At 47.0% G+C, this 12,217-nt stretch overlaps 1 protein-coding gene across 2 annotated transcripts in view; it reads right to left on the bottom strand.

Moving 5' to 3' along the window:
- Positions 1–12,217, bottom strand: part of Adamts17 (ADAM metallopeptidase with thrombospondin type 1 motif 17) — a 147,824-nt gene that overhangs the window by 17,071 nt on the left and 118,536 nt on the right. For both annotated transcript variants that reach the window (XM_070043144.1, XM_070043145.1), the window contains 3 exons: positions 9,184–9,341; positions 6,019–6,178; positions 5,360–5,495 (listed from right to left, as the gene is read on the bottom strand). In XM_070043144.1, coding sequence (XP_069899245.1) covers positions 5,360–5,495; positions 6,019–6,178; positions 9,184–9,341 — 454 coding nt within the window. The remainder of the gene's footprint in view (positions 1–5,359; positions 5,496–6,018; positions 6,179–9,183; positions 9,342–12,217) is intronic.

Raw genomic sequence — 12,217 nt, 5'->3', positions numbered from 1 at the left:
GAGACTTCTCTGCTGCTTCATTTTACTCTGAAATATATGCATGTAATGTGAACTTGTTCCAACAAGAAGGGAAATGTTAGAAAACTCTAGGATTTTCCCTCAATATTTTATTACCTAAAAAACACCAGCATGGGCAATTTAAATTATGTAGTTATAACTGTATTAAAAGTATGTGTGTGCAATATCCTAACACATGATGGATATCCCATAAAATGCTGGGATTCAAGAGCTGACTGATGTTTATCATTAATACAGCTCTGCAGCAAACCGGCAAACGATGATTTTTGGCTAGCATTCATTCAATGCTCACTTGGGATGAAGGAATTTATAGGCATTACTTCACCTAATCTTCTAAAGACTTCTATGAGAGGAGTTCTAATTTTGCAGTTCTACAGATGGCAAGATCTGGTAGCGTGCCCAGGGGTGTGTGTGCAGCTAGGAGTGGTGGTGGGGCGGAGACCCCAGGCCACACTCTGCACAACCTGCCCCCATCTTGCCTGAGGTTAAACAACACGGTGTGTCTCGGTGCCTTTTCATGATGAGGATTTACAGATCTTGTCTTTGTTCCAAAGATTAAAACAGAGCTATTTAAAACAAAAGTCATGGCGAAGCATGACCAGGTGGGCTATGGATTTATTTAAGGGATTTCTGCGGCCCCTGACACTGACAGAGTGGAATGGGAAGGGGGGCACTGGAGGGGTGAGGGTTGTACCAAGGTCAGGATGGACAAGCAAGGGTATGGCTGCACCAAGGAGCATGAATATTTCTGACATAGCAGCACTAACTGCAGAGAGGAGGAATTCTGGGACATTTGAGGCAATTTCCTTCACCAGTACTAATTCTCTCATCTGTACAAATTACCTGCAGGCACTTCCAAGGCACCAGTGCTGCTGGGCATTGGAGGGAAAATAGCACACACTAAGTTCTGTGTTGGTCGATCTCCCTCCCTCCCCTGGAGCCTACCTGGCTTGACAAACAAGTGCCCAGCAAATATCTGCTGAATGAATATAAGGCACTGCTAAGGTCACTGTCCTTTTGGAGAAGAGAGGAAAATAAACGCTGTCATACAGACTGCACAGAACTGATAGCGGTGCCCTGCTCAGATGTGGCACCTGAGTCAGTGAGTCCAACAGCTGGCCATAGAGAAGGTGGAGGATGTGTGAGAGGCCATGTTTGATGGCTAAGTGGGCAGGCTTGCCCCCACACCCAGAAAAATACCTGGGCTACAGATGGCACTTCTGCTCTTCTCTAATCCCTGATAACTTGCACCACTGAACACTGGGAGTGGGGGGGGGTGAAAGACACAGTATGGGGGTGGTATCCAGTTCCATCAAGCCCAATGTCAGCCAACTGGGGGCAGAGCATGTAGGTTTTGTGAAGTTCAAACGTGAGCCACAACAACTCAAGTCGGGGCTGGGGGCGGGGGGCCAGGAATCACCTTATTTGAAACCCTTGTCTTAGATAACTCAAGCCTTGAATTTGCGATTCTTTTCCAGCACAGTCCAGATAACTCTTAGAACAAGTCAGCAGATTCTCAGCAACCTACCTTCTTTTACTAGGCCACACCCAACCATAGCTCCATGCTGCGACCCAGGGCTTTAACATTGAAGATCCTACTACAAGAGTTGACTTAATCCACCGTTCTGAAATGATGGCTGCACTTTCACTTCCAGAGAAGGAAGCCACCATAGTGTTCTCCAACTTTCTGTCCCTTGTTCTGAGATGAAAGCCACTACAGTACCAACCACTGACTTTCCTTGACCTGATTTTATGCGTCTCTGTAACAATAGATGCCCTGGTTGACAATGTTTGCTTTCCTTTTTCTTTTCCCATGCCATGGTAGGCAGGGGTCACACCGTTTTCAAGGGGAGATCAAGATTTAAAGTAAGGAAACTTGGTTTGAATTAGCCTTGCTACCTGCAGACGCTTGAGGAAGTTACTTAATGACTAGGCATGTAAAGTCTTCATTTGTAAAATGAGGAAAGTAAGTATGTGGATCCCCCAGAGGATTGTGGGTTTCTTGACCCAGGAGACACGCCCCAGAATATTGCTTCTTCACTCAGGAGTCAGCCCCAGGGGACTGTGGGGTTTCCTCACCCAAGAGATAGCCCCAGAGGATTGTGGGGTTTCCTCACCCAGGAGACAGCTCAGTTACTTATCTTACTGTCCACAGGCTGGGACTGCCTTACTTGCTCCAATGGGCTTTAGATTCCTGCTAACTCCATAATTTGCCTCTTATCAAGAAAGACACATCTACATCCCACACATTCATTTTCTAGGAAGCTGTTGAAGGAAAATAGTCTTCTCTGGGATTTATGGGAACACATCAAGTTCTCCAAGGAAATCAGAAGCTCACTAGTGATTGGTCTTAATTAGTGGATGATATACCCACCAGATCTTTGCTTCTTCCAACCCAACACTTGATGCAGGAACTGGACCTTGCCTCGGTGCAATGTGGAGGTTAAAATAACCCCAAGGAAGTCTGGGTTTGCTAACAGGTTGTACCACACCCAGTCACACAGAGTGTGGAAAAAAACCACTCATGCTTTGAGAATCACACAGCTGTTGGTGTTGAGCGTTCCATCCAAGAGTAACATTCCAGGCAGTGCCTTTCCTCCCGTACGCAGGAATTTTCCAGTACAGTAGCCCTCCTGCTCTCATTCTAGCTGGATGGGGTCGGCAGGCAGGGCTTCAGTTCTTAGCTTTGGTAGGGATGGTGAGCTATGCCAGAATAGCGACATTGGAGGAGCTGGGATTTTGAGAACACCCTGGGAGCACACACGTTCTGCCAATGGACCAGGAGCCCTTTATTCAGTCTTGATGTTTTCTCTCTTTGTTTGAGTGTACTCATAGTGTTCATTCCTAATCCTTGTGTGTGTGTGTGTGTGTGTTTGCGCGCGCTCATGCATGCGCATATGTAAGCACACACATCCTGGCAACACTGGGGCTTGAACTCAGGACCTATATACTGTCCCTAAGTTTCTTTACTCAAGACTAGAGCTCTACCAAGGGCTTGAAACACAGGTCCACTTCTGGCTTTTTGCTGGTTTACTGGTGATAAGGAGTTTTTTTTTTTTTTTGTTTGTTTGTTTTTTCTGCCTTGACTGGCTTTGAACCATGATCCTCAAATCTTAGCTTCCTGAATAACTAGGATTTCAGGCATGAGCCAGTGGCACTGAGCTCAAGTTTCTTAAGTCATGATCTCCAAACCACCTCGCTGCCTACATGTGCATCTGCGTGCACACAGGGAACATGCTTTAATAGGAAAATCTGGTATTCCATTCCATTTTAACCCCAAACACAGCCAGTCTGGTGAAAAGAATTGAGCAAGGAGAACAAATTTAAAAACCAAATACATTTCCTTGCAAATGACTATTCAATTCAATTACCAGTAAGTTGTTGAATGTTCTTTACTGAATCACTGTAATTCAATGTACAGTACAGCATGTCCTGCCTGGGAAGGATTTCAAATCCGAAATACTACAGGGAAATATCTAATAACTTGGAATGGGTTCTCACATGGCTAATAAGCTCTCAAGGTCTACAAAAATGTTAAGTCTGGTAATGCATGAGCTCTGGGTTCCAGGAGGACCCCACGGAACTACTGTGAGTTCTGCTTCCTTGCTCTAGGATGCTGGGACATTGGGTGCCATCGCTGGCACACAGCCTAACCTCTTGGATGTGGACAACAGAAGACTTCTTCCCTGTAGACTGCGGTCAGCTATGAGAAGGCTGCTGGCCATATAGTTATCACAGCTAAGCTGACCTGTGATTTCTGCCTCTCCTGCCAATGTCAGGGCCAGGTTTGCTTGTTGTTTGTATTGGTTTGCAAGATGCTGGAGAGCAGCCAATCTGTCCTGCGTGTCTGATTCCAGATTCCATATGGTTAAGGCAGGGTTTGGGAGCAGTTATCCACAGAGCTAGGCACAGGACTGGAATAAAGAGGTGCTAATGGGGTGCAGTTGGGAAGGCAAAGGAAACTGTCAGGAACTCAGTGGAAAAACAAGAGGGTTGAAGAGCATTAGAGATCAGGAGAAATAAAGGGAAACCAAGGGGAAAAGGCAAACATCTCTGCTGATTTAAAGGTCAAAGAGTAACAATAATAAAGAAAAGCACTTCTACTCTGCCAGGTTCAACAGAGGGGCTGGATTCTGGTTTCTTGACTGAAGTTCTTGGGTTCTTCTGCTAAGTTTTAGGCTCTGTCCTCTGTCCTGCCATGATCACCCCATCTCAAACAGGCATTCACTCCCCTGACCCTACACAGCTCCAAGCTTCAAGTCCCATCTTCCATACACATAGCAGCCTTGTCTTAAGGTTAAATCTCTTTTCCTTTATCCACAGTTCAACCACTCTATGCTTCACTCTCTGGCTGGAGTCCATATAACTGCAGTCCTTATGAAAGACGCCTAACCAAAGACCATGCCTTCAAAAACTGAAATATTGTTAAATGTGTCCAGTATATGTATAACACTGCTGTCTATTATATACATACAGATTATATACACATATACATATGTATATGCATGTGTATGTGCGAGTGTAATGTATCATCAGATACCTTGTTTTGCTGGTGGTACTGGAGTCTGAACTCAGGGCCTGCACTCACTCAGCTTGCTCATTTTCTTGTCTGGTGCTCTTTACCATGGCCTTCTTGGACCCTATATGTATGTCTGACTGGTTGATGGATTTGAGGGATGGGCCCTAATACTAATAATGTTCAAGATGTCTTCAGCATTAGGATTGACTTTCAAATGCTGCCAGGCACACATAAACCTCATGCAGCAAGTCAGCCTGCCCTTTTTTTTTTTTAAAATGTACTATCCTCACGCTCTTGCTTAGTTTTAATCACTCAAGATTGGCACTCTATCATTTGAACCACACCTCCAGCCCTGCTTTCTGCTAGTTAGTTGGAGATGGAGTCTAGCAGAAATTTTTGTCCAGGCTGGCTTTGAACAGTAAGATCCACAGATCTCAGCCTCTTGAGTAGCTGGGATACAAGCATGAGCCACTGGCAAGATTTCCTTTCTTACTCTGCCTTCTCATTCAAGCACGGTAAAAGTCTGACGATGCAAAAGGGTTAGTGCAAAAGCCAAGCACTATGTGAAATTCCTCCCTCAGAAATCTAAACCACTGCCATTCCAAAAGCCCAGGCTCATCAGAAAAAGATAAACATGCCTTTGCATGATGCACACATCTCACACTGTGGCCCCATTGCTCAGTGACGCATGATTGTTTTGAGTAAGCAGAAATCACTCAGCAACCATAACAGAACACAGTGAACAGCCCTGCAGTATTACCTAGTTATGCCGCACCCCCATGAACGGTGCTGCCTCCCCAGCCACCAAACACCGCTCCTCACCGTGACTGGCATGGATGTGTGTTGCATCTTCGGACCTGGGGCTCAGGGCGGCTGGCTTGAGGACAGTCACTGTCGTTCACCAGAGTTGTGGTCTTGTTCACAATCCGTGTGCATGACACGATGGTCCTGCGTTCCCCTGGAAATCAAACCATAGCAACCAAAAGGTGGTGGCACCTACATTTATAGAGCAGTGCTCTGGCCTGACCCCTGACCGAGACTGTCGGTTGTTAGAAAGGAAGAAGCATAATGGCAAGGCAGCACTGGGGCAGGAGGAAGACTCTAGAACACGATCAGATCTGCTGTATCCTTGGACAAGACTATGTGGGTTCAAATCTTCATTCTGTCACTGGTCAAATCACAGTGACTGTACGATCAAGAGTTGGCCGCCATGATTCCACTTCTCAGTTTCCTCTAGTGGGCTGGTTTGCTTCCCGCCCTGTGCCTTAAGATAGCTGAATGCTTTCAAAATCCATCAGTACCTTCAAGGTACCTAGAGCAGAGCAAGTAACATTTGACATTAATCTACCACTGTCACCATTAGGACTGAGGGAAAAGTGACAAGAAAACATGAATAGGGCCAGGAAGCTGAGATCTGAGGATCCTCTATCTCTTCCTCCAGCAGCCTGCTGTCCCTCTCTCCCACTGAGGGCAGGGCTCACCTCCTCCACACTGCACGCTGCACCCCTCCCAACCACTGTGCGTCCAGATAAACAGCGCGTCCTGAGTCCTGGCCGGCTCGCTTTGATTTTCAGCTGTGGAGTTGACAGGGATGGTGTACTCGTAATGGATTCCATAATTCTGGTCGTGAAATAACAGCACCTGAATCAGCAGCAAAATAAAAAGGCCACAGTGAAATGGAGCCCCAAGCCCATTGAATTGTGGAAGGATAAAACCAGGCTATGTGCTGGGCTGCCTGTCTTGGGGGTGGCCTACTCTTTCCTAGGGTTAAAAACATGTTTCATGTATGGAGCATTCCTTTATCTCAGCCGGGATTCCTCAGGTGCCCAACTGAGGCATGGGGTAAAGATACTCCATCACAGAAGGGTCTGCAAATTCTTTCTCCAGGGAGAGGGTCTGTCACACAGCGTGGTGACCTGATATGAATTCTTGTAAATGTGCAGAATGGAAATCAAAATGTCTGGAAATGCCTGTGACAAGCCTTACACCAGCTTTGGCAGGTAGCTCAACAGCTTAATCTTTCTAGGTGTAATGGTACAAGTGTCCCGCTGGCAGGTAAAAGTGGTCTGGTTGTGCAAGTGTCTTCAGAATGAGCTTGTGACCAGCAAGTAGTCCCATGGACAGCAGCTAGCAAGCTCACTTCTAGGAAGAGAGGTCTGGAGGAAGGGGCCAGCTGGAGCTAAAGGTAGGAAGCACACAGCCCACCTGCCTATGCTCACAGCACCAGGCAGGCAGGAGCCAGCCCCCCATAGCCTCTTGAGGTTGTGTGGGCTAGCAGTAGAGACACTAAATCTCAACTGCTTCAATGTCCCCTTTGCCAAAAAATAGACTTGTAGTAGTAACACATTTGGAAAAATGCCTCCAGTTAAAAACTAAAATGAGTCTTTAAGGAGGTCTTTACTATCTCACTATGGGAATAAACAGGGAATCCGTATGAAACCAATTTCATGTCATTTCCTTGGCACACAGTATTGGTGTAATTGTTTTCAAATGCAGGTTCCCAGCACTTGGCCGGGGAGGGCTCCAAGCAATGTGCACAGCCCAAGTTGGGGACAATTAGCTTCCAATGCAAGAGAGAGAGAGGAACATTCCTCATTTCAAGGTGTTAAAAGATGCCCATCAGCCCAGGAGCTGGTGGTGGCTTACACCTGTAACCCTATTCAGGAAGCTGAGCTCTGAGGACCACAGTTCAAAGCCAATCCAGGCAGAAAAGTCTGTGGGACTCTTCATCGCCAATTATCTACCAAAAAAACAAAAGCCAAAAGTGGAGCTGTGGCTAAAGAGGTAGAGCACTAGCCTTGAGCAGGAAAGCTCAGGGATTCCAAGCCCCAGGAACCAGTATACACACATAAAAGACACCTCCAACCACCACCACCAAAAAAGTGACAATTGTACCTCAAGAGAAAAGCAGTTAATATTAAATGGGAGCTGGAAGGTTAGCCAGCAGGAGCTGCTTTCTCTGAGTATTGTTTATCAGGTCTGAGACAGCCTAGGCTGTGTACCCGTTCGCATGGGCTGATGGCTGCATGGCTTACTAAAGCTTTTGGTAAAGAAGAGAAATATACTTACCTGGCTCTTGCTAGAGAACTCAAGCCCCTCCACTAAGAGGTAATATTTCCATATGGATTTTAAATCATTTGCTTCCTTTTTGCTCCTCCTAACATCCACTTTTATCATTGCATAGCAGTATCTGTTCTAATGACTTTGGAAAACAATCTTACCCCAGTGGAATGGCTTTGGTATGGGTCTTTGGGTTCCAGCAATCTACTTGCGGGGATATATTTGCACTGATTTCATAGGCTGAGTGTGGCCTAGGTAGATTTCCATATGTCTTCATGGCACATAGGGAAACTGGCCAGCAGGACCTGGAGTGGGGCTAGTGCCCTCTCAGGACCACTCCACGCTGGGTGCTGGTGGTCCTGGGGATTGCTGCTTGGTGCTAGAGAATTTTGGGGGGGGGGGGCGGGGGGAGAGTCATTTCACCTTGAGTAGCTTCAGACTGCCAGGGGTCACAAATTAGTGGGGAAAAAGAAGTTCCAAATCAAGACAAGCAGATACTAAGGAGAAAGTATGCCCTGGTGACAGGTGCAAACTCAGCCACAAACCTTGTTCTTCATATAATTATGTACTAGCAGAGGTTAGCCATGAAACTCACAGATACTGAAAAGGTCACAGTGACTTGATTTCCCTGGAAGTCTGTGTGTGTGTGTGTGTGTGTGTGTGTGTGTGTGTGTGTATGTGTGTGTGTGTAACTTTTCTTTTGTGTTGGTGGTACTGGGATTTGAACTCGGGGCTTAGCACTTGCTAAGCAGACAGCTCTACCACTTAAACTGCACTCTCAGTCCCCATATAGCCCATGTTTAAGTGGTCTATATGGAATCCCCCAGAAGCAACAAATAAGACAGTGACACCCTGGCCAGACCCATGTGCATGGTAAAAAGACCCGCAGAAGTAGATTCTCTTTTCAGATTTCCAGATGTTTGTTGTAAGGTAAGTCCTAAAGATCTAGGTGATGCTAACTGGACACAGACCCAACAGTTTTTCTCTTTCTTTTCTTTGTGTGCCAGTACTAGATCTTGAACCCAGAGTTTGGGCTCTATCTCTTAGCTTCTTTTGCTCAAGGCTGGTGGTTAATTGGAGGTAAGAATCTCATGGCCATTCCTGCCTGAGATGGCTCTCAACTATGACCCTCAAATCTCAGCCTCTAGAGTAGCTAGGATTACAGGTGTGAGCCACTGGTACACAGCTAACAGTTCATTTCCAAAAGATAGTTTTTAATTGTAAAGCAGATCTCTGTATCCAGCTGTTTTACCTATACAAGCAGATGTGGAAGGGGGCAATCTCCATAACAATGCCCTGTTGCCTTGGATCCTACCATGTGCCTGAGACTTGCCCTCCTGGCAGCAGCTCCCCTGAGAACAGAGAGGAGCTCTGCCAGTGAAGAGATGGGAAGGAGTTCCAAACATGCAACAGAGGAATAAGACCAAGAGAGAGGAGAGACTGAGCCTCAGATAGCCTTGCACCCTTCTCCTCCTTCCTCCCCTTAAGCCAGATGTGTCTCTTCCTGCCCAGGTCTGCGGGAGACCTAACCAGAAGAACCTCTTGAGCCATCTTCAGAAGGCAAGCACTCAAGCCCAGCAAGTTACCATCAAATGCAGTGGGATTTTGGTTGGTCCCTTGGCAGAAATCTTCTCCCACAGGCCTCTTCTCACGTAGCGGACGGTGGTGCCTGCAATCTGGAACTCTCCAGGGAGCTCTATCTTCCAGTCGCTGTTGATGGATCTCTTGCTGGAGTCTTTGAGAGCTACAAAGGAAATTGAACCCTGAAGAATCAGGGGGTTGAGGATCCAGCCTATCTTCAAAAGGGGGTGAGTCTAGCCAGGCATTGATGACTCAAGCCTGTAACCCTAGCAACTCAGGAGGCTGGGTTCTGAAGGTTGTGATTCAAATCCAGCCAGGGCAGGAAATACCATGAGACTCTTACTTCCAACTAAGTACCAGAAAAACTGGAAGTGGAGCTGTAGCTCAAAGTGGTAGAGTGCTAGCCTTGAGCAAAAAGAACTCAGGGACAGCGCTCAGGCCCTGAGTTCAAGCCCCATGAGTCTGAAGTCTCTCCTCCCGCCAGAGGCAGTGAGGGAAAGTTTTCGTGCAAGGACAGAAGCCAGCTCATAGGGAGCAAAGTGTTCCTGGCCCACAGGAGGGAGAGCTGGGGATGTGGCTGAGGCCCCTGGGCAAGACAAAACCAGTGTGCTTTCCAGGTCTGAGTCCAAGGCCTCCTTTCTCTTTACAGACAGCCCTCCAGGTTAGATACTTTCAATGGCTTAAGTTCCAGCCCTGCTCAACCCTCAGGCATTCCTGTCTTTTTTTTTTTAAAGCCCTCTGGGTTGGTAAGCAATTGAAAAATCAATTAGTAAATTAAGATAACCCTGAAAAGCGTCAAGCTGGCTACAAGTGCTTTGTTTTCCTAGGCAATGAACCAAATACGCATAACAAAGGGAATTCCTTCAGGGTGTTGATTTCATCTGCCAGGTCTGCAGTTAGGATCTGCAAGAGAGGAGATTTCTTCTGGCTGCATTCTCTGGGCCAGAGGCTGGGTGTTTTCAATCAAGGTCCCTAAAAACAAGAGTGACTGCTCTGATTTTGCTCACAAGGCCCTCAATATAAAAGTAGACTTCTGCAGGGCACCAAAGGGTGCATTCGCACAGTTCCCCACCACTGTGGCAGAATACAAGGAAGGTCTTTTATCTTCTTGGTTAGCCATCTATACCTCATCCTGGGACTTCCATGGGGAAGTCAGCGAGCTCCAGCTATCTGAGGGCTGAGTAGGGTCATTCCTTCCTCTTCAGAACTGGCTGGAGGCCCCCGTGCCCAAGTGGTTCAGAAGTCACCTCTCCCTCCTCGCTTGCTTCAACTGGAGGACCTGACCCACAGTCAACCCACTTATACCCCTGGCTGGGAGTCAGCTCTTTTCATTTCCACTTGGAGTCCTTCCAGCTCTGTTCTCAAGTATGGCTACAGAGAGCAGAGGCGTTTCCTGTTCCAGGTGGTTTGGAGCAGAGCGCCAGCCAGCGTGGGCTGGAGGTAGGTGGGGTGAAAATTCTTCAGGAACTACTCCCAGCAAATGGAGAGGAGAAATTGTGAGTTACCCTGGGTTGACTTCCAAAGCACCCAGCCCCGACTGGAAACAAGGCCTGTTGGAACTAACTTTAGAAACAGAACAAGCGTGGACCACACGCTCTGGGTCTTGTCTGAGCGCCAGGCCCTGGGATACTGGGATTATGATTTTTGGATAAGATAAAGAGATCAGGGTTGGCTCCAAGCTTCCACGGAGGTACAAGGTTTCTGGAGAGGTAAGTCGTTCAGACGTTTATACCAGTCTGCTTGGAATGGATTACCTCCTCTGTTGTATATACAAGAAGAGTAACAGGGCACACAGTGAAAAATCTCCAGTGGGCAATCTGTGTCCCCGACCAGCCAGCACTGAGCAATTTTGAGAGGCCTGGTGTAGACCACAGGGTGCATGGGAACGTGGCTAGGCCACTGAGGTCCAGTCAACTCCCTGAGAAGTTTGCTTGGCAGAATGGTGAGGTGGGTTGGGAAGAGAAGAGAAGAGGACCTGGTCTCTAAAGCTCAGCCAATGATGTGGATGCTATCATTCTTATTTGCATATGTGGCCCCTAGGCTTCAGAGCCCTTGTAACCTGGGAGAGCTAATGGCCCCTGGGCAAGGGCAGCCCTACCAGTCATTTCTTGTGAACCTGAAAGTGAGTTCTAGGGAAAAGATGATTCTTACCCTAAGGGCTGAGAAGGATTTGAAAGGAGTCCAATATTCTTCTGCTATTTTTTTTCCTTTTCCTTTTCTCTTTTCATTCTGGTAGTGCTGGGGTTTCAACTCAGAACTTTGCACTTGCTATGCTGGCATGGTACTGCTTAAGCCATGCTTCCAGCCCTTGATTTTTCACTGATTATTTTTAGGATACAAGTCTAGCTTTCTACCCAGGTATGTGCCTGAGCCACAATCTCCCTACTTTTAGGCTGTTTATCCTGGCAGGGTTTACAGGTGCATGCCACGATGTCAGGCTTCCCTCCACAGAGATGGAGTCTTTACGACTTTTCTCTCTATGCTGGCCTGGAAATTTGATCCTCTCAAACTCAGCCGCTCATGTAACTTGGGATCACAGGCATGTATCACTGCTCCTAGCTCTAGGTCAAGAAGAGTGTTATGTGAGCTTTACTGCCTGGGCTGGCCTCAAATCTCCATCCTCCCAAATGCAGCCCCCATAGTAGGTAGGATTACAGCAAAACTCAGCAATGTCTGCTCCTTCTCTCATTCTTATACTGCCACAGAAAAGCAAACACAGAGAAAAGAAAAAAGCAAGCAAGCAAACAAACCTTCCTCTTTCCTCCAAGGAGGCATCGGGAAATCTGAGTTAGGCAGAAGACTGGTGTTGAAAAGTCTCAGGCACCAAGATCAGAAGTTAAAGGTTTTATCTGCTTTACAGAGGAACCAATGAATTGGCCCTGGAGTTGGGCCAGCTCTTGGAATAATCAGATTATGCTTTGGGGACTAAGATCAGGGTGTAAGGGGACTTCAGCCTCCCATGGAAGCCCAGGGTCCCTGGGTAAGATAATACATTCCCAATGCTTCAAGTAGGACAGGTACATTTTGGGAGTGATACAG

The sequence above is a fragment of the Dipodomys merriami genome, unplaced genomic scaffold, assembly GCF_024711535.1.
Source record: "Dipodomys merriami isolate MVZ:Mamm:240054 unplaced genomic scaffold, mDipMer1.0.p SCAF_33, whole genome shotgun sequence".
In the NCBI taxonomy this organism is placed as follows: Eukaryota; Metazoa; Chordata; class Mammalia; order Rodentia; family Heteromyidae; genus Dipodomys; species Dipodomys merriami.
Note: the sequence above shows the minus strand (reverse complement) of the source record. Positions and strands in the feature narration are given on the sequence as shown.